General features: G+C 48.8%; 2 protein-coding genes across 3 annotated transcripts in view; one reads left to right on the top strand and one right to left on the bottom strand.

Annotated features, from left to right (window-relative positions):
• Positions 1–15177, top strand: part of st3gal2 (ST3 beta-galactoside alpha-2,3-sialyltransferase 2) — a 43300-nt gene extending 28123 nt beyond the window's left edge. For both annotated transcript variants that reach the window (XM_053884913.1, XM_053884914.1), the window contains exons 3-8: positions 4813–4872; positions 5060–5193; positions 9124–9303; positions 9370–9415; positions 11125–11244; positions 11328–15177. In XM_053884913.1, coding sequence (XP_053740888.1) covers positions 4813–4872; positions 5060–5193; positions 9124–9303; positions 9370–9415; positions 11125–11244; positions 11328–11501 — 714 coding nt within the window. In that variant the 3' untranslated portion in view covers positions 11502–15177. The remainder of the gene's footprint in view (positions 1–4812; positions 4873–5059; positions 5194–9123; positions 9304–9369; positions 9416–11124; positions 11245–11327) is intronic.
• Positions 15178–15280: 103 nt separating this feature from the next.
• On the bottom strand, positions 15281–25675 carry LOC128770448 (alanine--tRNA ligase, cytoplasmic-like). The gene is made up of 20 exons (XM_053884912.1): positions 25595–25675; positions 23541–23696; positions 23283–23471; positions 23048–23193; positions 22758–22949; positions 21246–21390; positions 21041–21186; positions 20871–20979; positions 20603–20753; positions 19712–19836; positions 19295–19439; positions 19045–19223; positions 18852–18965; positions 18567–18773; positions 18310–18494; positions 17856–17964; positions 17220–17333; positions 16037–16243; positions 15858–15971; positions 15281–15786 (listed from the first exon to the last, which is right to left on the bottom strand). The coding sequence occupies exons 2-20, from the start codon at positions 23682–23684 to the stop codon at positions 15607–15609; spliced, it is 2901 nt and encodes a 966-aa protein (XP_053740887.1). The 5' UTR covers positions 23685–23696; positions 25595–25675; the 3' UTR covers positions 15281–15606.
• Positions 25676–26363: the final 688 nt, after the last annotated feature.

The raw sequence follows: 26363 nt of genomic DNA, 5'->3' as shown, positions 1-26363 counted from the left end.
CTAAGTTACTTCACTGAGCAACGTAACTTTGGTGCGAGGCTGGAAGGTCAACAGCAGCTAAGCCTTTGACGCGAGGTCTAAGTGATGTCCTTGTAAGTGGTTCTGAAAATGAAACTGGGCTTCTTGTTTGAGGCCTGTAGCCGAGGATCAAAATGAGATGCGGGGCACGACCAGGTCCTCCGATCAAGGGAAGCTGAGACGGTGATGGATTCTGCAGCCAAAAAGTGGTGCATCAAACGTTTAATTCACCTTCACCTTCACCTTCTTCTGCCGCTTATCCGGGGTCGGGTCGCGGAGGCAGCATTCGGAGCAAGGAAGCCCAAACTTCCCGGTCCGCACAAACCTCCTCCAGCTCCTCCCGGGGGATCCCGAGGCGTTCCCAGGCCAGACCGGAGACATAATCTCTCCAGCGAGTCCTGGGTCTTCCCCGGGGTCTCCTCCCGGTAGGACATGCCCGGAACACCTCCCCAGGGAGGCGTCCAGGGGGCATCCGGATCAGATGCCCGAGCCACCTCAGCTGGTTCCTCTCGATGTGGAGGAGCAGCGGCTCCACCCCGAGCTCCTCCCGGATGACCGAGCTCCTCACCCTATCTCTAAGGGTGCGCCCAGCCACCCTGCGGAGGAAACTCATCTCAGCCGCTTGTATCCGCGATCTCATCCTTTCGGTCACTACCCAAAGCTCGTGACCATAGGTGAGGGTGGGAACGTAGATCGATCGGTAAATCGAGAGCTTCGTCTTGTGACTCAGCTCTCTCTTCACCACGACGGTCCGATACAGCGACCGCATCACTGCCGCCGCTGCACCAACCCGTCTATCAATCTCACGCTCCCTTTTTCCCTCACTCGAGAACAAGACCCCGAGATACTTAAACTCCGCCACTTGAGGCAAGACCTCTCCACCAACCTGGAGAGAGCAAACCACCGTGTTCCGGTCGAGAACCATGGCCTCAGACTTGGAGGTGCTGATCCTCATCCCGGCCGCTTCACACTCGGCTGCAAATCGACCCAGCGCATGCTGAAGGTCCCGGTCCGATGAGGCCAGCAGAACAACATCGTCCGCAAATAGCAGAGATGAAATTCCGTGGTTCCCGAACCGGATCCCCTCCGCCCCCTGGCTACGCCTAGAAATTCTGTCCATAAAAGTGATGAACAGAACCGGTGACAAAGGGCAGCCCTGGCGGAGACCAACATGCACCGGGAACAGGTCTGATTTCCTGCCGGCAATGCGAACCATGCTCCTGCTCCGGTCATACAAGGAGCGGACAGCCCCTAGCAGAGGGTCCCGCACCCCATATTCCCGGAGCACCCCCCACAGGACGTCGCGAGGGACACGGTCGAACGCCTTCTCCAAATCCACAAAGCACATGTGGACTGGTTGGGCGAACTCCCATGAACCCTCGAGCACCCGGTGGAGGGTATAGAGCTGGTCCAGTGTTCCACGACCGGGACGAAAACCACACTGTTCCTCCTGGATCAGAGGTTCGACTATTGGCCGAAGTCTCCTCTCTAGTACCCTGGAATAGACTTTTCCAGGGAGGCTGAGGAGTGTGATCCCCCTATAGTTGGAACACACCCTCCGGTCCCCTTTCTTAAACAGGGGGACCACCACCCCGGTCTGCCAATCCAGAGGCACTGTCCTCGACTGCCACGCGATGTTGCAGAGACGTGTCAGCCACGACAGCCCTACAACATCCAGGGATTTCAGATACTCCGGACGGATCTCATCCACTCCCGGGGCCCTACCACCGAGGAGCTTACGAACAACCTCGGTGACTTCGGCCCGGGTGATGAGAGAGCCATCCGAGTCCTCAGTCCCCGCTTCCTGAGTGGAAGACGTGACAACGGGATTGAGGAGACCCTCGAAGTATTCTTTCCACCGCCCGACAACATCACCAGTCGAGGTCAGCAGTCTCCCACCCTCGCTGTAAACAGCACTGGTGAGGCACTGCTTCCCCCTTCTGAGTCGACGGACGGTTTGCCAGAACTTCTTCGAGGCCGACCAATAGTCCTCCTCCATGGCCTCTCCGAACTCCTCCCAGACCCGGGTTTTTGCCTCCAAGACTGCACGGGAAGCGGCACGCCTGGCCTGCCGGTACACGTCAGCTGCCTCAGGAGTCCCACAGGCCATCAAGACCCGATAGGACTCCTTCTTCAGCCTGACGGCATCCCTTACTTTCGGTGTCCACCACCGGGTTCGGGGATTGCCGCCGCGACAGGCACCGGAGACCTTGCGACCACAACTGCGTGCAGCCGCACTGACAATGGAGGAGGAGAACATGGACCACTCAGACTCCATGTCACCTACCTCCCTCGGGATCTGGGAGAAACTCTCCCGAAGGTGGGAGTTAAAGACCCCACTGACAGTGGGTTCCGCCAGGCGTTCCCAGCAGACCCTCACAATACGTTTGGGCCTGCCCGGTCTGACCGGCTTCCTCCCCTGCCAGCGGATCGCACTCACCACCAGGTGGTGATCGGTTGACAGCTCTGCCCCTCTCTTCACCCGAGTGTCCGAGACACGTGGCCGAAGGTCAGATGACACGATCACAAAGTCTATCATAGACCTCCGGCCAAGGGTGTCCTGGTGCCATGAGCACTTATGGACACCCTTGTGCTCAAACATGGTGTTCGTTATGGACAAACTGTGGGTGGCACAGAAGTCCAGTAATAGAACACCGCTCGGGTTCAGATCGGGTAGGCCGTTCTTCCCAATCACGCCCCTCCAGGTCTTGCTGTCATTGCCCACGTGGGCGTTGAAGTCTCCCAGTAGAACAATGGAGTCCCCGGTTGGGGCACTGTCGAGTACCCCTCCCAGTGACTCCAAGAAAGCCGGGTAGTCTACACTGCTGTTCGGCCCGTAAGCCGCAACCGCTGTGAGACACCTGTCCCCAACCCGTAGGCGTAGGGACGCGACCCTCTCGTTCACCGGGGTAAACCCCAACACGAAGCTGCAGAGCTGCGGGGCTATGAGCAAGCCTACGCCAGCCCGCCGCCTCTCCCCGCGGACAACTCCAGAAAAGTAGAGGGTCCAGCCTTTCTCAAGGAGTTGGGTTCCAGCGCCCAGGCTGTGCGTGGAGGAGAGCCCGACTATATCTAGCCGGTACCTCTCAACCTCCTGCACAAGCTCAGGCTCTTTCCCCCCCAGCGAAGTGACATTCCATGTCCCAAGAGCCAGAGAATGTCCACACGAACCAGGTCGTCGGGCCCCCCGGCCTCGACTGCTACCTAGTTCTCTATGCACCCGACCCCTATGACTCCCTCTGTGGGTGGTGGGTCCGCAGGAGGGACGGCCCATGTCATTCGTTCGGGCTTGGCCCGGCCGGGCCCCATGGGCAGAGGCCCGGCCACCAGGCGCTCGCATTCGAGCCCCAACCCCAGGCCTGGCTCCAGGGTGGGGCCCCGGCTGCGCCATGCCGGGCGACGTCACGGTCCTTGATGTTTTTGGTTTTGTCATCGGGGCTTCTGAACTGCTCTTAGTCTGACCCGTCACCTAGGACCTGTTTGCCATGGGAGACCCTACCAGGAGCATAACGCCCCCGACAACATAGCTCCTAGGATCATTCAAGGTACACAAACTCCCCCACCACGATAAGGTTGCAGTTCCAGGGGGAGCGTTTAATTCCGACAGTAAATAATATACAAGAGGATGATGGATGGCGCGATGAAGCAGAGGAGGGAGGCAGATGTCGGAAGAGAAACCGAATCATGACAGGGCCAATAAAACAGATTTAGCTGTGTCTGATCGTCACTGCTGCGTGGAGCGCCGGCGTTCCCAGGAGAAGGAGGGATGAAAAAAGACACGGTGAAAACAAAGAGGGAGCAGGGGAAATGAAAGAGAAGGAATTAGACATGAGCACAAGGAGAGCGCTGTGGAGACTGAATGAAGAGAATGAGATCTGTGTCAGGAACGCAGAATGAGGGCCGCGCCGGCGGAAAACAAGCGCCTACAAAGAAGTAAAAGATTCCAGGAGAGAGAGAAGGAAACACAAGAGGGGCAAACAGTCTCGTTGTGATTTTTGTCTTCTGCTTCCTCTGAAGCCATAATTGGTGGTTTGTAAAAATCTGTCGTGCATTTTAACAAAGGACAAAACGTCTATTATGGACTTGACTGGAGTGTTTGTCTGCTTCGTGGAGATTAGGAGGTTTTGTTGGACGGCGGCTCTTGCCGGATCCATGGCGCTTTTAGAAGTCTGTTGGTCTTGTTCACGAGTGAGGGGACAGTTTGGAGTCCACGACTTCATTGCACTCAATCAGATGAATCATGAAGAGGGATTAATCTGTGTTTAGCAGGCTGAATAAATACCTGGATTAAGTCACATCATTTGGTCCACTGTTTACTGTCTTCTCTATTTTGTTGCTTTATTAATCTCTTAATCTAGACACATATGAGTGTATTTGCAAATTGCAACTTATATTGAAGATTTTTCATTTCTTTTTTTAAGTTGTTTTTCGCTGATATATTTGATATTGATCTGATATCATGAAGAATTTTACATTTTCGCCTGTCTTCTACTGAAGCTAATGTCAATTTTGACTCCTTAAATTTCCTCTTTTTCAAGAGGAGCCAGTTGCCGTGACTCTGACAGCTTCTCAGGATCACAGTGAGGTGTTGCTGGCAGGAGACTTACATCTCTCATTTGATCTGTGGTTCTTTGGCCTGGTTACTGGCCCTGAAGAGCTGGAGGGAGGTGGGTGGGTGACGGAACTCTGGCCCTCTTCACTTCAGCAGCTGCCACCACGACCTGATGTCAGAGTTCTCTGGGGATTCTTCTCTGCCGTTCCCTGCTGACCCTCTTGCTCTCTGTGTCTCTGCAGATGTTACAGCCGCAGTTCAAACCACACAGTATCCAGCAGGTGCTGCTCCGGTTGTTCCAGGTAACTTCACTGTCGGTGCCTCATTACTGCGTCACACTCGTGTTCAAAAGCCAAATGGGACATGAGCACTAACAGGCCACGGCTCTGCAGAACAGTGATATGAATTTACAGCCTGGTGTTTATAAAGATGAGCAGTACCGTCAGTGTGAAGTTCTCAGGGTGCATTTGCCTCGTCGCTGTGTTGAAGGTGATTCCTGGGAGATCTCCGTACGGCTCCTGGGACGCCGGGCGCTGCCTGCGCTGCGCCGTGGTGGGAAACTCTGGCAACCTGCGCGGCGCTGGATATGGAGCGACCATCGATGGACACAACTACGTCATGAGGTGAAGGACAAGTCTCACCAGAGTGAATAAATGAGTGGATTGATAAGTGAATTCATGGATTGACAAGTGCTATGGATGGATGAATGCATGACTATGGATGGATGGATACATGACTATGGATGGATGAATGCATGACTATGGATGGATGAATGTGTGACTATGGATGGATGGATACATGACTATGGATGGATGAATGCATGACTATGGATGGATGAATGCATGACTATGGATGGATGAATGCATGACTATGGATGGATGAATGCATGACTATGGATGATGAATGCATGACTATGGATGGATAAATACATGAATATGGATGGATGAATACATGACTATGGATGGATGAATGCGTGACTATGGATGGATGAATACATGACTATGGATGATGAATGCATGACTATGGATGGATGAATACATGACTATGGATGGATGAATGTGTGACTATGGATGGATGAATGCGTGACTATGGATGGATGGATACATGACTATGGATGGATGAATACATGACTATGGATGGATAAATACATGAATATGGATGGATGAATACATGACTATGGATGGATGAATGCGTGACTATGGATGGATGAATGCATGACTATGGATGGATGGATACATGACTATGGATGGATGAATGCATGACTATGGATGATGAATGCATGACTATGGATGGATGAATACATGACTATGGATGGATGAATGCATGACTATGGATGATGAATGCATGACTATGGATGGATGAATACATGACTATGGATGGATGAATGCGTGACTATGGATGGATGAATGCATGACTATGGATGATGAATGCGTGACTATGGATGGATGAATGCATGACTATGGATGGATGAATGCATGACTATGGATGGATGAATACATGACTATGGATGGATGAATGCATGACTATGGATGGATGAATGCATGACTATGGATGGATGAATACATGAATGAACGGAAGGAAAGGCAGAATGGTGAATGGAAGTGTAGAAAGACAGACGAGTCAGGTGAGCTGACTCGAGAAAGAGATGGATGGACACATGAATAACCTGACAGGTTGATGAGTGGTTAAATGGATTAGATTAGTGAATAATATATGAATAATTGACAGACAGATGGATGGATGGACAGATAACTGATAGAGAGAGCAACAGACAATGAGTGGATGAGTGAATGTTTGGATGGACAGATATATGAATGAGTGATAGGTCGGGGGGGCAGACTGATGAATACAGCCTTGACAGGCTGTTGGTCTGATGGATGGATGGATGGTGCTGGATAGATAGAATGGGAGGTAAATTGATGCGGAGATGGAAAAATAAATGAATGTTTAGATATATGGTGGGTTCTGTTCCCCTCTAGAGGAAGAATCCTTAACACTACTGGTTCCTCTTGCAAAGAAACATGGTCAATATTTGGGCTGATATTAGCATTTAGATTGAAGTTGAAGAGTGCAATTCCATGTTGGATGGATGAGGATGATGATGATGAAGGATGACAGACAGAAAGTTAAATAAAGAGGAGGCAGATGGTGAGGTGATGAGGGGGAGAGCATCACTGAAGGTGGTACAAAAAGAGTCAAGAATCAGGCAGCAGATGTGATTCTGTTGTTGATCTGGAGTTCTGCGTTCCTATTGGCTGGCAGCAGAGTCACCTGAATCCAAACGCTGTGGCTCATGGATGTCGCTGCTGTTGTTTCCTGATGAAATCCTGGGCAGGATGTGGAGTCTGAGCTCCTGCGTCACAAGCCCCAAGCAGAGGCTTTGATCGCGCCTCCCATGTTTGCACGTCAGCGGGTCGGTTTTCATGTCGATGCGTCGGCTAAGAGCACAATTGCTCCTGCACATCTGCCGGGCCCAATAACATCTGTTTGGCCAGCAGACGGCGGGAGTCTCAGTGGGCCTCGGCCAGTCCTCGTGTCGTGACGTCCATCAGTGAGAGCTCCGTCACCAACTCAAGCTGAGACTGTCACGTCCATATTGACTCAGTCTTCAACTGAAATCCTTACGTTTGTAGGTCCACTTTCCTCCAGGTCCACTTGCTTTCTAGCACGGTCAGTCTTTTCTTGTGATCACTGCCACAACAGATGTAAAACAACTCTAGGATTTTATAATCTCTAATGCCACGTGAGCTCACTGTTGAGTGGCCTGTGAGAGGGTCACAACAAAGACAGAGTATTAAAAAAAAAAAAATCATAAAATTAAATTAAATAAAATTAAAGTCTCCTTTGGCAGGTCAATAGAGTCACTAACACGTAGGAATGTTCTCCCAACCTCAGCTTCTCAGCTTCACAGCTCACACAGCTGCTTTGATCCAGTGCTCAGTGGAACTGGGGCAAATCATGTTTCCAACAGAGTAGGTCGTGCAGGAGAGGAGCGAAAGCCTTATAACACACCATAACAATGGCTGAAGACATAATATTTTTTTAAATATTTGATTTTAATCTTCTCTAATATTTTCCGACTCTAGTGGAACATTATTACCATGAATAATTTCCCATGTTTGCCGACCCTGAATGTGGTTCGGGAGGGTGTGATATGTGATAGTTGGATGGCACCTGACCAAAGATAAGCAAACAAACTCCTCTTCCAACTTTAATATTGCCGGTTTAGATAGATGGATGCAACTGTCTGATTTTACTGCTCAAATGTTTGTCTTATATCAGGAACTGAGTGTAGTTCCTTCCCTGTGGTTACAGTTATGACAGTGTTTTCATGCTCCTCTATGCGGCTGGGTTGTTCTTCCACCATCTTCCATGCAATCCCATCAGGGTCATGGGTCATCTGGTCATGTGAGGTACAGGAGTCCCTTCTGGAGGCGACTGTCCGGGTTGCTGTTGTTGCCTTCCAGGTGACCCCAGGTGTCACTGGACGGATGTGATGAGGTGGAAACTGTCAGCAGGTGGACTGGAGTCAGCACCACGGCTTCACCCCAAACCTCTGCTGCTGCAGACTGAACTGCTGAGCTGTTGCTTAGGAACACAACAGTCACATTGACGTCCCGTGAATGTTTTTCTGTTTGCTGTGTGTCTCACATTGTGTCTGTTGATTCCAAACAAAGCTCTTCTGTACAGTGGTGCGAGCTGGAAACTACACAGCACTGTCAGGGCTCTGCGACCATTTCTTCCAGTCCCTTTGTGCCCTTGACCTCGGGTTTGCCAGCAAAATTATCAGAGGATTGTTTACCTTCACCAGGCTACTACCGCACTGGATACATCACCAAAAAAACTATATTTTTAAAATTGAATTTGTGTTAGCGTTAAGCATACTTAAGCATTTGGCGTGAAAGTGCAGCTATAATTCGCATGTTTGCTTCAGTGAGTGCAGGAATACTGTGGCGTTGCAACTGCAGCCGGAAAACAACAGAATCAAGAGCCAAAATCTGGGGTCCATCTAGAACAGGCTGACACTTGCGCACGTCTTTTTTCTTTGTCGCAATTCCTCTTTCCTTCTCGCACTATTGCGCCTCCGCTTCATTTTTAAAGCTCACTGTTTGGATTTTTAACGCGGGTCATTTTTAACGACATAACTAGCAATGGTAGCAATGAATAATATCTGAATGCTTGAATGTCATGCTTCACTTGGTTCTCTGTGCAATTGAATAATTTAAGAACTTGTGAAAATAGGATGTGACTTGAGAGCAGGCCAAGGACTTTCTGTCCACAGTTTTTGTTTCAGGAGAGGATGATGCTCTCGGTGTGGAAGAGTTGTTGCATTGTTGGTGTGGATCTGCACGATTAAGGTAGATTTGATGGACCTGGTGCCACCACAGCTGCTACTCAGTCTTAGGTTCAGAATTAGCACCTTAAAATGTGGCTTATTGGCTTAAACTTAGAAGCACAGGGAGCCCAGGACAGATCCCTGAGGGACGCCTGATCACATGACACCATGAGGGGGGTGTGAGGATTCATGTCCTCGTCTTGCTCTTCACCCTCAGGATCAACTTGGCCCCCACGGTGGGCTACGAGGAAGACGCCGGCAGCCACACCACACACCACTTCATGTACCCAGAGAGCGCCAAGAACCTGGCGGCCAACGTCAGCTTCGTCCTGGTTCCCTTCAAGACCCTGGACCTGGTGTGGATCACCAGCGCGCTGTCCACCGGCCAGATCCGATTGTGAGTCTTGAAATGATCCGCGTGTTTACAGCGATGACTCAGTGCGTTTCTTTACCTCTCCTCCAGCACGTACGCTCCGGTGAAGCAGTTTTTGAGGGTCGACAAAGACAAGGTGAGTTTTTAGCCTCCACTGCCGGGAACACACAGCCTGCCTTGGTGCCATTATTCCCATTGTTGATGAGGGATTACAGGTGGATTAGAATCCCTCCATTTGTTTGAATAATCTTGGTGACTCTGTAATCCTTGGAGCTGCAGAAACTGGCTCTAATCCGCAACACCACGAGACGTCAGAGTTTTCTTGGTGAAGGAAGATTTTCACTTTGAGTTGACCCAAAAAACATCTTTAGACGTGTTTACTCCGCTGAGTCTGCAGAGAGGAGGGGAAGAAAAAACACAGTGATGTAATCGTGACGCCAACAAAGACGACTAAACCTCCAGGAATAATACAAATCATTTGCTGTTGCTCTTCCCAGCAGACGTGAAGACGCTCCATTCACATTCTCATTCCATCCGCTTGAGCTTCCAACACAAGGCTATGTTTCACTAATAATCTGTCAGATTATTCCAACTGTTAGTTCAGATGATCAGTTCTAGATTACCATGGTTTTCACCTACTGAACTGAAGTCAGGTCTCGGGGGCAGCGGAGGCAGTAAAGAGACCCAGCTCTTTGAGTATCCAGGTCAACTGAGAGTCATAACATAACATAACATATCCTGGGTCTGACACAAGTCATTTGAATGGAGGAACTTTTTTGCCTTTGATTTTATCACTTCATGTAAATAAAAAAAATACAGTCAATTATACTGAATAAATCCAATAGTTACATATGTTTTACGCATCACTGGGAATCCCTCAATTATACAGATAAGTTGGTCCTTTCCTGGACCTTAGGAGTTTTCTACTTCACTTTTTTGTCTATTTTTTAGGCCATTTTCCCAACCATTAAAATGAATTTACCTTCTCTGTCAGTTAATTTGCATTTTTTTTCAGATTTTTCTATCACTTATTTTAAGTTATTCATCGCATTCATCTCAATTAATCGCAGTTTAATGGTATAATAATATTTGCCACAAGAAGCCACATTTTTCAATTTGAATGACTTTGGTATATGACTGAATCAAATGATGGAGCCATACATACATTTAAACAACAAAATATTGTTTATTTTGCATCAGTTTGACAATAGCACAATAAATCAGGATGGTGGCAATATTCAAGTTTTTATATCACCTTAATTAGACCAAAGCTCTTTTCATGTCTTGTAAATATTTGTATAAGAATTTCAGTGTTATAAGAATTTCAAGTCCATTCAGAGTGGTGGAAACCCTGGCCATTGTGTAGTGAAAAACCTCCCTGAACAAAAGCAAACAGATGCTTTTGTTTGCTTCGGTTCAGGGATGATTCCTCCATGTTTGTTGTTGTTGTTCTCATCCTAGCTGCCACGTGTCTGGTGCATCAGTGGGATCAGTGGAGCAGGAACTCCTGCACTGACAAAGGTTCTGTGTTGTCTGGAGAGCAAACTGTTCCATTAAATTAAATTAAATTAAATTAAATTAAATATGTTGTATTTAAATAAGCGTAATTAACTTGTTAAAGCCTCACCACTAGTTAAAACTTCAAACTAACAGGGTCATTAGAATTGGGTTTCAGTTCAGCTCAGAGTCCTGGCTAAGGTGAGCCATTTGTTTTGAATGGCAATGAGAGGTCCCCACAAGGACAGAGATACAAACCTGTGTGTGTGTGTGTGTTGGATGCCCTCGGTTTGTGTCCACCTGAATTCCCCACACTCAGAACTGCTCATCCACCTTGTCTCCATCAAGGTCCAGATCTTCAACCCAGCGTTCTTCAAATACATCCACGACCACTGGACCAGGCACCACGGCCGCTACCCCTCCACAGGGATGCTGGTTCTCTTCTTCGCCCTGCACGTCTGCGACGAGGTCTGTTTGCCCTCCCCCTCTGCAGCCGATGAATTATTGCTGCTTTTCTCATGCATATTCATGACCTCGCACTCGCCTCCTAGGTGAATGTTTTCGGCTTCGGGGCGGACGGTCGAGGAAACTGGCACCACTACTGGGAGCAGAACCGCTACTCCGGGGAGTTCAGGAAGACCGGGGTCCACGACGCCGACTACGAAGCCCAGATCATCCAACGCTTGGCTAAAGCTGGGAAAATAACCGTGTTTCCTGGGAAGTAGTCTTCAGGGACTCCTGCTGTTGAAAGATCTAATCCTGTTTGCTGAAGCGCCACCTGGCATGTGCTGGAGGATCCGAGTTGTATGGCAACATGATGCAGTGGAATCATGTGCTGAGCAGGAAGACAGGATGAGCCTTCAGATGTTTGAGACTAAAGACTGGGAGTCATTTGAAACTGACGTTGTTTCTGGGGGGGGGTCACCAGAATAGCGCCCCCTTCGGGCGACCCTGACCGGGTCCTACTTACTGACAATCTTGTTTCCTGGAGACTGTAGGGCCAGAAGTCCATTTTGTGGGATTTGGTGTTTGCACGCTGTGTTCTGGACCCTGGGGGTGGGGGGTTTAATCCTGGCCGAGCTTGTCAGGTTCCAAGTCTCTGACCCAAACACCCTGAGAGTCCAGGATCTCATCCGCATGGCTTTGTCCCAGATTAGGACTCGTGATGAAAGGAAGGAAGCGAAAGCGCCCTCTGGGCCTGGGACTGGTTGGACCCGTCAGCACGACCGCTTTATTAACCACAAGCCCCCGGCGCCCTCTCGGGAGTCTGAGCGAGGGGGAGTCTGACGCCTTAGACTGCAGCTCTTCATCAAAACCAGTGGCCTATTTTCATCTCACCTGCTGAGCACCGTGAAACTTCTCACATTCAAGGCCGGCTCTGTGATCTCCACCTTTTTGTTTACGTGGACTTGGATCCGCTCACATGCTTCTCCTCCTCTGGTGTCTCTTCTAATCTGGATGGTTACATCTGCAGATCGCTGAAACAGCACCGTCATAGCAGGGTGGTGGTCGTGGTGTGTTAGCTCGAATGCTAACAGTCACGCCAAGTTATCAGCCCTCCTGACCTTCAGCCGTCTTCTGTTTGTTGTCTGAACAGGGTTGGTTTCCAAGACAGCAGTAAACTCAACAGAATCAGTGACTCGGAATTCTCTGCTAAAAGTGTGCGACGATGAAGAAGGGCCTCCGTCTCCCTCATGCGTCCACACTCCCGTCTCCGTCCTTATTGACCTTGTGCAGACGCCAATGACCCCTGCCACTTCCTGAGAAGCCATGCTTTCACCTGCCCCGGGTGTCCCCCACCTCTCACCCTGTGTAGCTAGGATTTCATCATGCTAACTTGGAGGGAGTACCGGGTCGACTAATCCGTCCAGCGTATCCTGCGTCATTCATCGCCCGGACACCTCACCAAAGGGAGCGATTAAAGATTTACTCTGGCTTCAGCTGGATTTTTACTCCCTGATTTAATCTGAGATATTGCTAGCTAAGTACTGAGTACTGTCACTCACAGGGTAAGAGTGGTCGCCCCATGACCTCAGGGAAACTCCCGAGTGGCGGCTTGTCAGATGGCAAATTGCTACAAATTTCCCAGTGACAATACAAGCAGACTTCAGCTTCAGAAATACGTATTAAATACAAAGTCTAATATACAGAGATCAGGGCTTGGAAGGGAGGCTTTGCCCTCAGGGGTTGAGAGCTTGAAGGGTGTCAGGGAAAAGGGGCAAGAGATTGACAGACAGGCAGTGCTGTGAGGCTCTTGATATATCGGCCATATATCGGTTCTGTCTCTCACCGAAAGGAAACAATGAGCCTTCTCCGGAGGGTGTCTGGCCTCAGTCTTCAGGGATGAGGTCAAAGTAGGTCCGGGTGAGGTGTTTCAACACTCCCGGACGTCTCTAAGGCAAGGTGTTTCGGGCATGTCTGTGAGGGAGGAGGCCATGGGGCAGACATGTTGGAGAGATGATATCTCCAAGCTGGCGTGAGAACACCTTGGAATCCTACCAGGAGGCGCTGGTGGAAGCAGCTGGAGAGAGATGAGGCTGTGGACTTTCCTGTTAGAAAGGTAGAACGGTTTATTTTGAAACTGTCCGCCAAGGTGCTCATGCCTTGACTGGTGATTCGCAGGGTGTCAGAAGCGGAGTGGCAATTTAAAAAGCCATTTAGAAACTCATCTAAATAGAGGCGACTACTGTGGAGCAGACTCGCCAATGTTTCAAGGGTCCTAAAAAAATAGGAGTTTACTGCTGTCTTGAACTGAATAACAGTAGAGCCACCAGACAAGCTGTGTTCAGAAACTGCTAATATTTAGGTCATTGCTGTGACGCGTGCGAGGTACTGTGCGTGTCAACGCCGCGAATATCACCCATATATAACTTACGTTTTATTAAGAGTCGAACTGTATAGACAAAAAACATCCAGTCAAAGAAGAGTGGTGCTTCGGTGTGGTGACTTTGACGATGTCACCCCAGCTGACCTTGAGAAAGTGCGACAGATGAAGCCGAATTCATGTCCTAAAAAAGAGCGGTTTGCGGAGTGGAATGAGCCGCTTCCACCTGCTCACTGTCGAAAGGAAATGAGATTATTGATCTTCCCGTCGTTCTCTTTACGAGCCGCTTCCCAAAAGCATTTGTCTGCAGAAGGTCGCGCTGAGTTATTTACATTTTAACAAGGAGAAGTCGCCCACGGCGCTGAGGGGGGGGAAAGTTCGGAACCAACCTTGAAATTAACTCTCGTTTTTGACGTGAATTTACCGCCACTGTTGAGCACCGCTAAATATCCGAACCCATCTGACAGACCCATGTGTGCTACATGTTCTTCAACTTCACTTTGTGAAGGTAAACTGCCTGCGGGGGCTGCACCGCCCCCTGCAGACTGTGTGAGGAACCGTGCCTCCTCTGCCGCAGCTTCTGTAGAAGAACATTTCTGCTGAACTTCTACCTTGTTTCTGTGTTGAGCTGGACTCATTATCGGCCTCATACTTTCATGCTTCCGTGCCTTGTCGTGCTGCGGGATGTTTCCCGCCAACACACTCCTGCTGGCTCCACATCTTCCTGCCGCACGCGCACACACACACACACGCTAGTGAGAGCGGTGCCTTCTGAGCTGCACACACACACACATTCTCTCTGTGTCTCTGCCTTCTCCTCATAATGTACATGTTTTCTAAACTATCGCTCCAGTTTCATATCTTTGCGTAGATAACTGTGTTGAACGACTGTCCCGACGTGAACTCTGCTGCAGACTGGAACGGCGAGGACCCGGGTGTACCCGAAAGTAGGTCTGCCGCTGACCCCTGAACCCCCCTGCTGACGTGGTTCTGAATATAGAAGCGGCCCTTTATGTCACCAGATGAGCTGGATTTAATGGTGCTTGGGACTCAAAGACCAAGTCAGAGGCTTTTCTAAAGCTGGGTGGTGTTCCTCAAGGGTCAATTGATGGTCCAGTATACTTCTTGAACTGGATATTTAAAATATTAAACAATCAAAAACGTCCTTTTATTTGTCTAAAATTGTATTTGATGTGTTTCCAGGAGTAAATAAACCCATTTTCAAGTGTTTTCCCATATTTGAGTTCACAGAGTTACAGTGGCAGCTTTTCCAGCTGGAACAAACGTAGCTCACGGATACGGATCCGGGGGGAAAGAGCAGCTGCTGCCTCTGCAAGTGCAGTGTGGTCTCCAGCAGCTTCACTGGTCTGCAGCAGAGGAACAGTGAGTCAGCAGATTTCAACCTTCCAGTACGTGAAGGTCAAAACGCAGCTCACGCACACGTAACGGATGTCTTGGTTCTGTCGGAATGATCCGTGTGTTTTAATGTCTCGGCCTTCAGAAGAACCTCGGTGGTCTTTGTATCTTATGATGTACAAATAAAACATGCTAAAACAAGAAGCTGCGTGTGTTTGATGGAATCATCTGCTACACAATATGAACAAATGTTCAATCCAAAACATCAGGAGTGGGGAGCTTGAGGGATCAACGCTAGGGCTGTTGTCAAAAAAAAAAAAAAAAGTCAGTTTGATTAGGTAAATTATTTATTGTGGACAACATGAAAATGAAGTAGCACAGACGAGTGACATCATGACTGAGGCTCATGTTCAGTGAGGGTCAGTGATTTACAAAGACAATGGCTTCTCCTGTTAGCGCCGGCTGAGTTTTACCAGAAAAACTCAAACATGCGGCGATGACTACGTCTGTCGGCCAGACACGTTTTTTCTTTAATATATATTGTCATGATTTACACAGAGATGAATGGTAAAAGAGCTGGACTGCCCCTACTAGCGGTCGCCTGTCGACACTACAGGAGCATTGGGAAAACTGGGCTCCACTTGGCGTCTTCAGTTCCCTCCCAGTTTCAGTTGTGCAAACTGGTTGGCGAGCTGAAGCGCTTTCTCCACGCACTGCGTGTTCCTGCCGGTGGCCTGGGCGGACATCTCCTTGCCGCCGCCTTTGCCGTCCAGCAGGGGGCACAGCTCCTGGACCCACTCGCTGGCCTTCAGCCCGCGATTGGCCACCTCCTGCAGGGGGCGCAGGAGAGTCAGCAGAGAGCGACAGGTCACCAGAGGGACGGGGGGAGAGCAGGGAGTACCTGAGGAACCTGGCACAGGCAGATGATCTTCCCAGCCTCGGGGTCCACGGTGAACAGCATGGCTGCCGTCTGGGGAGAGCTGGACTTGAGCAGCTTCAGAGACTCATTCAGGGCCTGCGAGGAGAGGACCAGGAGAATCATTCGCACGTCCTGGGTTCACACTGAAGAGGAGCGCTGACCTTGGCAGAGGCGCCCGTCTCCATCTCCATCACCAGCAGCGGTTGGTTGGGGTTGCTCTCGATCACCTCCTTGGTCTTCTCCAGGACTCTCTTCTGGATGTCCGCCTTGTAGCTGCGGTCCAAGTCGTCCATGGTCTTCTTCAGGCCCTTCAGACTCTCCCTCATCTCGTCCTTCCTCCACTGAGAGACGACTGCGGTACCCAGAGTCTACACATACACACACAGGTGTTTGTATTTCTATTCTTGTGGGGACATTGTGAGGTTTCTCATGGCCATGACCCTTTCCCCAGCCTCTGCCACTCAACCGAACCATCCAAAACAAAACTCAGAACTAAACTTAAACCTACCGTAATTTCCAGACTATAGAGCGCACTGGAATATTAGCCCCACCCACTACATTTAAGAAGGTAAATATATCTTGTTCATACATAAGCCGCAGGTTCAGTGGTGCTCTCTGCGCTGTGGACAGGTGAGTGGTGCACCAGCGTAAAAACGCTTTTCAAGACTAGTTTTGGCAAAAAAAAAACAGGGTCCAGCATCGAGAGTGAGGAAATAGCAGAAACAAACTGCGTGTTACGGAGTGTCTTCATTTATCCATGCTGCTCTCACAATAGACAAGGTCTAGCTCTCCAGCCGGGATCAAGTCAGCGACCAAAACCAGACTCTGTTGTGTTCACGTCGGACTTTTGAGCCCAACTCCATCTTTTATTCACATTAAAGCCCTCAAACTGCGCTGTTTTCGCCCGTCTGCACAAAGTTCCGACACCACAGCTGGTCTCAGCGGCTGATTCTTGATTCCAGACCTCCAGGAGATCAGCTCTGTGGGCGGAGCTGAGCACACTGGTGAAACTTTTGATGGCTTTAATGTCAACAAAACGCCTGTGGCGTCATCAATTTCAGCCCGTAAAAGTCCAAATATTAGCCGCACCGTTGTATAAGCTGCAGGCTTTCAGCCGTGAGAAAAATAAAGTAGCGGCTTATTGTCCGGAAATTACAGTAACTGACCCAGTTATTTTGAAGTCTTCATCCTCAAACTGAGGCTTAACCTCCTGGGGTGCAGCCAAATGTCCCCACCAGGTTATACGGTCGTCACAACGACAGTGTTTTGTCAAGAACTGGTCCCCACAAAGTGGGATAAACAAGCCCACACATGTGCAGCCATGACGGTTGAGGCCAAACCAACCTCGCTCATGTCGGCGATTTCCTTCTGGACGTCTTTGTTGGGGGCCGTCTGCCGCTGCACCTTCTCCCCCAGAGCAGTGAGAGAATGCTGCAGGGCGTCTGCTTTCCTCTGGGCCTGGGGACCGAGAGAGAGGGGGCACAGTCAGGAGTCAAACTGAGGGAAGAGAACCTCCAGTTTCTAAACAATAACTATGAAAGACAGTGAGACACTAAGCCAAATTTGTGAGACTGAAAGTAGCTGTTATTATCATTGGTGACATCGTTCTGAAGCTCAGGTGAGACCAGAGACCTTTTTAAAAATCACAAATGGAGTGAAATTCTAGAGTGACACTGCAACCGACTTGTTTTGCTGATGAAGGCTGCAGGTGAAACGTGACATCACTGCAATGTCATGAGATCAAGCCGATTATTGATCACAGCGAGGATCAATAATCGGTGAGCGTGTGTGGCCCGGAACATTTGAGTTTTCCTCACAACACTGAGCATTTTTCAACAGAGCAAGTCGACCAGCACTTGTGTGTCGAGCCCAGACTTGCTCTCGGGTCAGGTGGTCTCCTAATGAAAGCAAACCAAGGCAAACAGAGGCCAGTCTGGGAGGGCACGTCCCCGGTGGCTGAGGCAAGAGTCGCTCGCTGACCTTCTGGGCTTCGGCTCCCGTCACTGCAACGATGCGACGGATGCCTTTGGCGATAGCCTCCTCGGAGACGATGACAAACGGAGCGGCGTGACCCGAGTTCTGCAAATGGCTGCGGCACACAGACACAAGCACAGTTACACCAGTGGGACGAGGGGACTGAAAAGCAGCAGCAGGTTTCTCAGCAGCAGCACACCTCCCCAAACATCAGCTCTTCCTCCTCCCAACACAGAGCAGGGAAACACAGCTCTCAGGGTCTTAACTGAGCTGTTCCTTTGGTTCCACTGGAGCTCGAGCCACATCATGAACACAAGAATGTGGAGTTTGAATCCAGCTGCAGGAAGTCTTGGAGAGAACTTCCTGTACTTGCACAGGTTTCCTAGGTACACTCTGGTTTCCTCCCTCAGCAACTCCCCCAGCCCTCCACATTAAGCGAAATAGCAGAAGCTCCACTCACGTCCCACCGCAGAACTCGATGGAGGTGAGAGACCCGGCGGCGCTGGTGGGGTCGTCCAGCAGCTCCTGGACCGGGACGCCGATGGAGACCACTCTGACAGGGTCGGGGTAGGTCTCGTCAAACACCGCACGCAGACCCTGGATGGCCTTGGCCCCTGCCAGGGGGGCGTCCATGGCGAACACTGGCTGAGAAAGGACAGACCCTGGTCAGACAAGCGTGAAGCGGAGGCAACGTTACACTCAGAAAATCCCGCCCACCTTGGACTCGGAGATCATGGCGCAGGCGATCTCCTCGGTGCGCCGGACCTCGCCAGTGCTCAGGGCTCCTTTGGCGGTGAAGTCGAAGCGCAGGCGGTCGGGGGCCACGAGGGAGCCCCTCTGGTCGGCCTCGCCCAGTACACCCCGCAGGGCGAAGTTGAGGATGTGTGTGGCGGTGTGGTTGCTCATGATGGGTCTGCGCCGAGCCTGCAGGGCGGGGTGGGTCATGTGGCGGGGTCAGATGTGATCACCATCTGGACGTGCCGCGGGGCAAACCGAGCTCACCTCGTCCACGTGTAGCACGACCCGGTCACCGACCTTCAGGGTGCCGTAGACCGTCCCCACATGGAGAACAAAGCCTCCTCTGACCTGCGTGTTCTTCACTGTGAACTCCATCCGCTGCAGGAAAGTGGGACAGGATCGGTTCAGCCCTCACCAGGAAACCTCCCCGTAGGTGGACAGCGTGACAGGCACTCACGTCGTCCGAGTTGTCATCCTCCCGCAGCAGGAACCCCTCGTCGAACGTCTGGCCGCCCTGCTCTGCGTAGAAGGACGTCTGGTCCAGCAGCACGCCGCACTCCTGACCCGTGGTGACCTCCTCACAGAAGGCGCGGTCGCGCCGCAGAGCCAGGACTGTTGCGGTGGCCTGCTGGAACTCTGCCGGGCCAGAAGGGGGCGACGCTCAGACCACGCACAGGTTGTTCAACAGGGTCATTCTGGTTCCTCACCGTAGTTCCCGCTGTCGTCTGACGTGTACTTGTATTTGGGGGAGTCGTCCGTAGGCGGGACGTTCTTGTTCCGCAGCTCTTCGATGGCGTAGATGTCCAGCATGATGTGGTCCTCGTCTCCTGCACCTTTGCCCTGCGACTTCAGCTACACACAGAGACGCACCATCTTCACACAGAGCCAAGTGTTGCTGTTTATACCAGGCTCTTTGACAGCAGAGATCCAGTGATCGAGACTGTATTCAACAAATACCTCCTGACAAAAGTGCCTTGAGAGGTTGTGTTCAGCAGTAATAGTCTTGGTAAAACAAAATGAAGAACCATCCATAGTCCATGAAAACCAGCACCTCTTTCCGGAGGAGACATTCGAGGGCAGGACGTGTGTGAGTGTGTGTGACCTTTACATCATATCTCTGATACCTGTGCAGCCTTCTTCTCCTCCTCAAAAGAGGCCATGTCCACCTGCATCCCTTTCTCCTCAGCGATGAGCGAAGTCAAGTCCAGAGGGAACCCGTAGGTGTCGTACAGAAGCCAAGCAGTGTCACCTGGACACACAGATGGATCCAGAAATTCCGTTCAACATGAAGAACAACGGATACAGAGTCAAGCTCTAACCAGTTGTGGGCAAAGTGCTGGTCAAGGGGGGCCACAAGTGGCCCTTTGCCTACGCTCATGTGGCCCTGGTGAACTGCAAAACAGTCTCCTCATGAGTAATGCCCATTTCAACAGCATTTCTTGTCTTTCAACATAAAATATAATGAAAAAAATTCAGTTCTGTTTCAAAGATATTCACTGCTCAAAAAATACACTAGTATCTATACATTTTATGTATGTAATATTATGGTGTAATTACCCTTTTTTCCCTGACCAACTGTCTCCACGTTTTGTCATATTTTGGCAACAAAATCCAAGTTCTTTCCCTTCTGAAAGGGCCTGATGCCCCTCGCCAGAGTCGCAGTATATGTATAGTGGACCCTTAGGAAACATCACCAACTCTTGTGCTTGAAAAACATGATCTTTTAACAGCACACAGCGAGGATGACTGTTTCCTTAAATGACTCACAACCCTTGTCTAAACGCTTTGTTTGCAACAGCCATCTTCGCTTTCATTAAACAGAAAACATCTCAATCTCTTGACAGTCATTTCAGACCTCCACGATGATAATACTTTTTGTATCACTCGAGGGCCACGTTCAGTTTGACTGCCTGAAATTATGTCTGTGTTTTTAATTGAAGTTTATTTATTTTGTTCTCCTTTGAGAAGTTTTACGAGACACTACTCATTTATCGTCCACGTGGTTCCTGGCTCACCTGGGATGGTCTTGCAATCTCCTAAACTGACGATCTTTCTGTCGAGGATACGGCGCCCCCTGGTGAGCGTCTTCAGGAACTGCGCTTCCTCTTCATTGATGATGTCTTTCACCATATCTGGATCCTTTTTCAACTCTGGGAAAGCGTCGCCCTTTTGGATTGAATAAGTAACCAGTTAAATCTAGAGAAATGTTAAAGTGAAAACTCAATGTTGGATTGAAACTTCTTCAATGATTTTTTTTTTTTTTTTTAAAAAGGAAATTCTCACCAGGGAACTGACCACCACATCCACCAGCGAGGCGAAGAAGCCCCTCTGAGCTCCCAGCTTCTCATGAGAGTAACGCACGGCACGGCGAAGGATCCTCCGCAGCACGTAGCTGGAGAGATCCAAACAGTCACAGGCTTGCTCCACCACCACAGACAGGATAAAACACTCACCCCCGTCCGGTGTTGTCGGGTCGGCCTCCGTCTGAGAGAGCGATGGTGATGGTGCGAGCGTGGTCGGCCAGGACTCTGTACGCCATGTCAACACCGTCAGCATCTTCTGCACCGACCTTCCCGGTGTAGGGTCGAGCCCCGGTTCCCTGCGCCACGATATTACAGTCATTCGTTGGGACACGAGAGGAAGAGGGCTTCCTGGTACCTTCTGGATGGCGTCGAAGTACGGCATGAAAAGATCTGTGTCGTAATTGGACATCTTGTTCTGCAGGACAGACACCAGCCGCTCCAGACCCATGCCTGTGTCGATGCTCTTCTTGGGGAGAGGCTTGAGCACCGTCTCTGACTCCCTGAGGGAGAAGACCAGAGGCTTTAGAAAGAGATAACATCATTAATTTATTGCCCTTTAACATTTTGAAACTTTGTGCTAAATGTTTGTCGGCGGATGTAGCAGTTTATTTTGCTGAGTCACCTCATACACCCTCACCCCACCAACACTCACACCTCAGGCCACAAGGAACAGGATTGGTGTGTTTAGCGAATAAAAGACAGTTCACCTGCTTCAACTGCCAACTCACCTGACTGACGCAGTAAAACATTACTTTATTGTTGGCCTTGTCTCACTTGTCCTGCACGTTCACTTTTATTTTGCAGGAGACTTATGTTCTTGTTTTTTGTTTTTTTCTTGAAAGAGTACCATTTGACAAAATAAATGTGCTTTAACTCTTTAACTCTCACAAAAAAAAAGAAAATAATTTGAGGTCACCAGAATGGATATAAGTATAAACAACAGACAGGATATATGAGAATATGATGTGGTAAAAAGGGGAGGGGGTGAAGCATTGCTGGAGGCACCTGCCTTAAAAAAGTGTTCCCCAGTGTGGCTACATTCTCTAGAAAAAACAATCAACACAATGTCAACATGTAGTAAACAATAATACAAAATGTTCACCACCTCTTGTGTAGGCCAACACAGATCTTGTCACGCATCAGAGCACTCAGGCAGTTTCTCAGCCACAGTCACAGATAAACCCCAAAAGCTGACTGAACACTGTGATATTATAAACACAGCGAGGTTCTGCATCGTCCTCACACTCCCCCCACTGTCCTCGCCCGACAGTCACCACCTTTACCAACCGATTCTCTGCAGGAAACCCTGAACAGCAGGAAAAACATGTTTTATCTTGATTTCAATGAATTTCTGTCACTGTGATTAGTGTCAAATATTATTTGAAGACTATACAACTTTATACCTGTCCAGGAAACATTTTTTTTCAAATCACATATTGGCTTTAAGATTTAATAGATAACTTAAAGCCCAACTTGCGGAACTGCTGACCCCCTACCAGCCAGCCAGGACCCTCAGATGGGTCTCCGCTAGTTGCCCCCAAGTTTAGACTCAAATCTAGATGGCTCTCTGTCAGATCTGTCATGGCTCCTCCACTCTTGAACTGTCAGCCAGAGGAGATGTGAAACACAACGTGCACCACCTAAAAACTCACTTGGATTTCTGAAATATCCAAACAACTGGCCTAGTTCTCATTCACTGAAGGTTTAGCTGCCCACCCTTGTAAAGCCTGTAAAGCCTGTAAAGCACTTGGGGAACAGCGCTCTAAAAAGTCCTATGTAACTAATGGTTTATTATTATTATTATTATCACATATCCACCAAGTGATGGAGCCAGAATCACGCAGAATTCCCAAATGTAAAACACTACCTGTTGAACTGGATGAACACCAGATTCCAGATCTCCAGGACGTTAGGGTCGTCCATGTTCACCAGGTGCGAGGCGTCCCTCCCCCCGATGCGGTCGTAGTGGATCTCACTGCAGGGCCCGCAAGGACCCGTGTCCCCCATCTCCCAGAAGTTGTCCTTCATGCTGCCCGGCAAGATACGAGCTTCTTCCATGCTGAGGAGGAAGCACAGCTGCCATTCAATAATCAACCTCTTTGAAGGAAAGAGGAGAAAAAAAAAAAAAAAAAAAAAACACTTGGTCTTCTGACTGACCCCAGGTCAATCCAGATCTGCTTGCACTCCAAGTCGGCCTCCAGCCCTGCTTCATCATTCCCACCAAAGTAGGTGACGTACAGGCGCTCGATCGGAATACCAAACTCCTGAGTCAGCAGCTCCAGAGCCATTTTACAAGCAAGATGCTGCAGTGAGGGAAAACGGAGGACAGAAACATGACCATCATTGCGACATTACATTGCGGCGCTGCATTTTCCAAACATCACGAAAATACCTTAAAGTAGTCTCCAAAGGACCAGGAGCCCAGCATCTCAAAGAAGGTGTGGTGGTAAACATCTTTGCCGACATCGTCCAGGTCGTTGTGTTTGCCGCCGGCGCGGATGCATTTTTGTGTGTTGGCAGCGCGGCGCAGACGAGCCATGGGATGTGAAGGATCGATGGTGTTGAGGAAAATGGGCTTGAACTAGAAGGAAGAGACATTTGGTTTGAGGCCCACTGAGGTGATGAAAGATCCAGAGGGTGGGTGTTGAACCTGGTTCATGCCGGCGTTGGCGAACAGCAGCGTGGGGTCGTCCAGTGGGATGGTGGACGAAGAGTGGACATACTGGTGCTCGTAGCGATGGAAGAAATCTATGAACTTTTGACGGATTTGACTTGCAGTCAAGGAAGAGTCCATTTTTCCTCCAGTCTAAAAGAAACAAGGACAATAGGAACTTTAGTCACGCTGAGAGAAATGACAATTTTCATGGCGGAATTTCATTGATTTGCACCATCTTTGAACGATAAAAAGGGAAAATTGAAACAGAGATTTACGAAGACCTGTAGGTGAGCATGACATCTCAGGTGACAGCTACACAATTCATTACATTCCGGACATGAACATTTGATGTCATGCCTCTGACTTCAAGACAGAACTGAGCCACAACATGTGGCTTACACAATGTGGCTTATTGAGTTGATCGGCCAGATGTTACAAGCACAACACATGCTCGCTAGGAATCACTGAACAAATCAGAAATGAGATATTTTGGGAACAGAGAAAACATGCAACACCGCAGATTATGCAATGAATCTGAATTGGAAAGAAAAGGATCCAGTAGCTGCTCACAAAGAGTCCACCCCGCCTGCAGGGGGAGAATAGCTCGAAAGTTTGACGTTTATTTACACCAGCCGGAGCATAAAGCTCTTTCCTGACAGACCCAGGGCCAGTTGAACAAGTCATGCCCAACAAGTTGTTTTTATTTTGATGACGTGGCTCAACACTTAAAAAGTAGGCCAAGCAAGGAGTACTTATAATAGGATTCCAACTTTGACGTCACTTGATTTCAGGCCATAAAGTCTTAAACTACAAATTAATATTTAACACTTACCAAATGCGACACTGAGCTTCATGTTTAATAGCCAAATACTAATGAATAAAGCTCTGATTTTATGTCAGCCCCTTCCTCAGCAGCTACACGTCTGAACAGGTCGTCCTCACACAGGTGCCGTAGTTTTCTGCTCTGATCATTAACCAACTCTGGAATGTCACTAGTTTTGTAAAGTTCTCTGAGCTGTAGGGCAATTATTGTTTTGCTAGTCAGAAAGAAGCAAACTTTTTTTTTCAAACTGAAACATGACACAGTGCCAACATTTCTGTACAAAGAGTGAAGAGTACACACCCACTTTTTCACGAGGCAAATTAAAAACCACGCCACACTCAGTTCCAACAACCCAACTGGTTTTATACCAACTTGTAAAAGAAGAGAGACTGGTTTTGAGGAATCACGGCGTCAGAGAATTTCTAACGGACTGATGTCATAGAAGCTGGATTAATATTGACAAGACTTTTGTGATGCCAGACCAAAACAAACCAAACCAACTCTTACGGGGAACTTGGTGTAACGGGCGTTTAATTGATGTCTACAGCAAAATAAAAGCTGCGACATACAATTAAGATTTGGCTCAGGAGACTTTAACTTTATAACTTTGGCAAAACTACCATAAACCCCACTCAGTGGAGGTGATTTGTTAGAATGCATATCCAAAGTTATATCTATTACAATATTTAATTACACCCAACTGACGCCCGTATACGGCATCATGACAGGTACATTTCAGTCACCACCTGGTGTCGGTAATCATTCAGAGGCTGTAACACCCTGGAGGCCCTGGAGCTCGTGTAAACAGGCAGCGTCCCCATCCTGGCGACCGAGCCACTAAGTTGACAACCACAGAAAGTGGGGACATTTAGGTGAAGGGAAGGAAACAACAAGACAACAGGATGTGTGGTGAACTCAATGTATTATTGATCAACACCTACGTATTTGTGAAATTAACAATTCCTCCAAATACAAATATGAATCGTGAGTGGTCATTCCCTAGAGAGAATAGCAAAATAGACTTCGAAAAAGGGCGTCAGTGGAGTTTGGAATTAAATGTTTGGGTTAGCCGGTGTTAGCAACACTAGCACAACACTCTGACGACAGCAGGCTAGACATTAGCTCTGCAGTTTAGCTGTCACCACTGGTGACAAGCCCGTTGAGAACAGTCAAAGCAGTAACAGGTTTAATCCCCAACAGCCCGAAAAGGGGCACAAATACTCACAGAAGTCGCTAATCTGTCAGAATGAATCAGCCGCAGCACCGCAACGCTCCGCTTGATCCACGCTGCACACCCAGAAGGAAAGCGACGGGTTGCAGGTCACGCCCATGCGCGCCACCTATTGGTGCTGATGCAAGAATCGCGTCTCTCTTATTGGGCAATTGATGCGTCAATCATCACGAACCCGCCACATCAGTAGCATGCGTTTGCCTGTCTGGCTGATGCAACAGAGAAGCGAAACTTTTCTTTTGTCCCATTTCTTCCCAAAATAATTCATAGATATTGTTCACCATTTATTCGTAAACAACCATAATGCTGTACTCCAAGACCTGGAGGGGTTTCTTAATTTAACAAACCATTGCTCCTGTGATACATTTCGAAATGAGTTTTGTTTTTATAATTGAACATACAGAACGAAAGGTCTCATTTCAAATAAACCATGTATCAGATCACCATTCATGTAAATGAATAATAACAGCAAACGAAAAAATAAGAACAGAACAGTTGCACTCAAAAATGGGACGTAATAAAACAGGATAAATGAAAGTCAACAACAAGAAAACGTTTAACATGTATATGGTCAAATTATTATTCAAGTTAATGTGAAACCAAAAATCCACATTATTTGTTCAATATTTAAATAATAAACTATTTTTAAAACATTGTCAGATAGCCAGTGGCATGATGCACCAGTAGAAAACGAATAACGAATAATAACACAATTGCATTAAAATTATTATGGTCAATTGCATTCACTTAATGTGAGCACAAA

This window comes from Synchiropus splendidus, chromosome 14 (genome assembly GCF_027744825.2).
Source record: "Synchiropus splendidus isolate RoL2022-P1 chromosome 14, RoL_Sspl_1.0, whole genome shotgun sequence".
Lineage (NCBI taxonomy): Eukaryota > Metazoa > Chordata > Actinopteri > Syngnathiformes > Callionymidae > Synchiropus > Synchiropus splendidus.
Note: the sequence above shows the minus strand (reverse complement) of the source record. Positions and strands in the feature narration are given on the sequence as shown.

What these genes read in the sequence shown, in the direction of transcription:
- LOC128770448 (XM_053884912.1), bottom strand. Translation starts at nt 23,684, where the DNA reads ATGGACTCTTCCTTGACTGCAAGTCAAATCCGTCAAAAGTTCATAGAT. An exon ending in CCAACGCCGGCATGAACCAG is followed by an intron (nt 23,472 to 23,540) that starts GTTCAACACCCA and finishes TCTTCCTTCTAG; the next exon opens with TTCAAGCCCATTTTCCTCAA. An exon ending in ATGTGGTGGTCAGTTCCCTG is followed by an intron (nt 20,754 to 20,870) that starts GTGAGAATTTCC and finishes TCAATCCAAAAG; the next exon opens with GGCGACGCTTTCCCAGAGTT.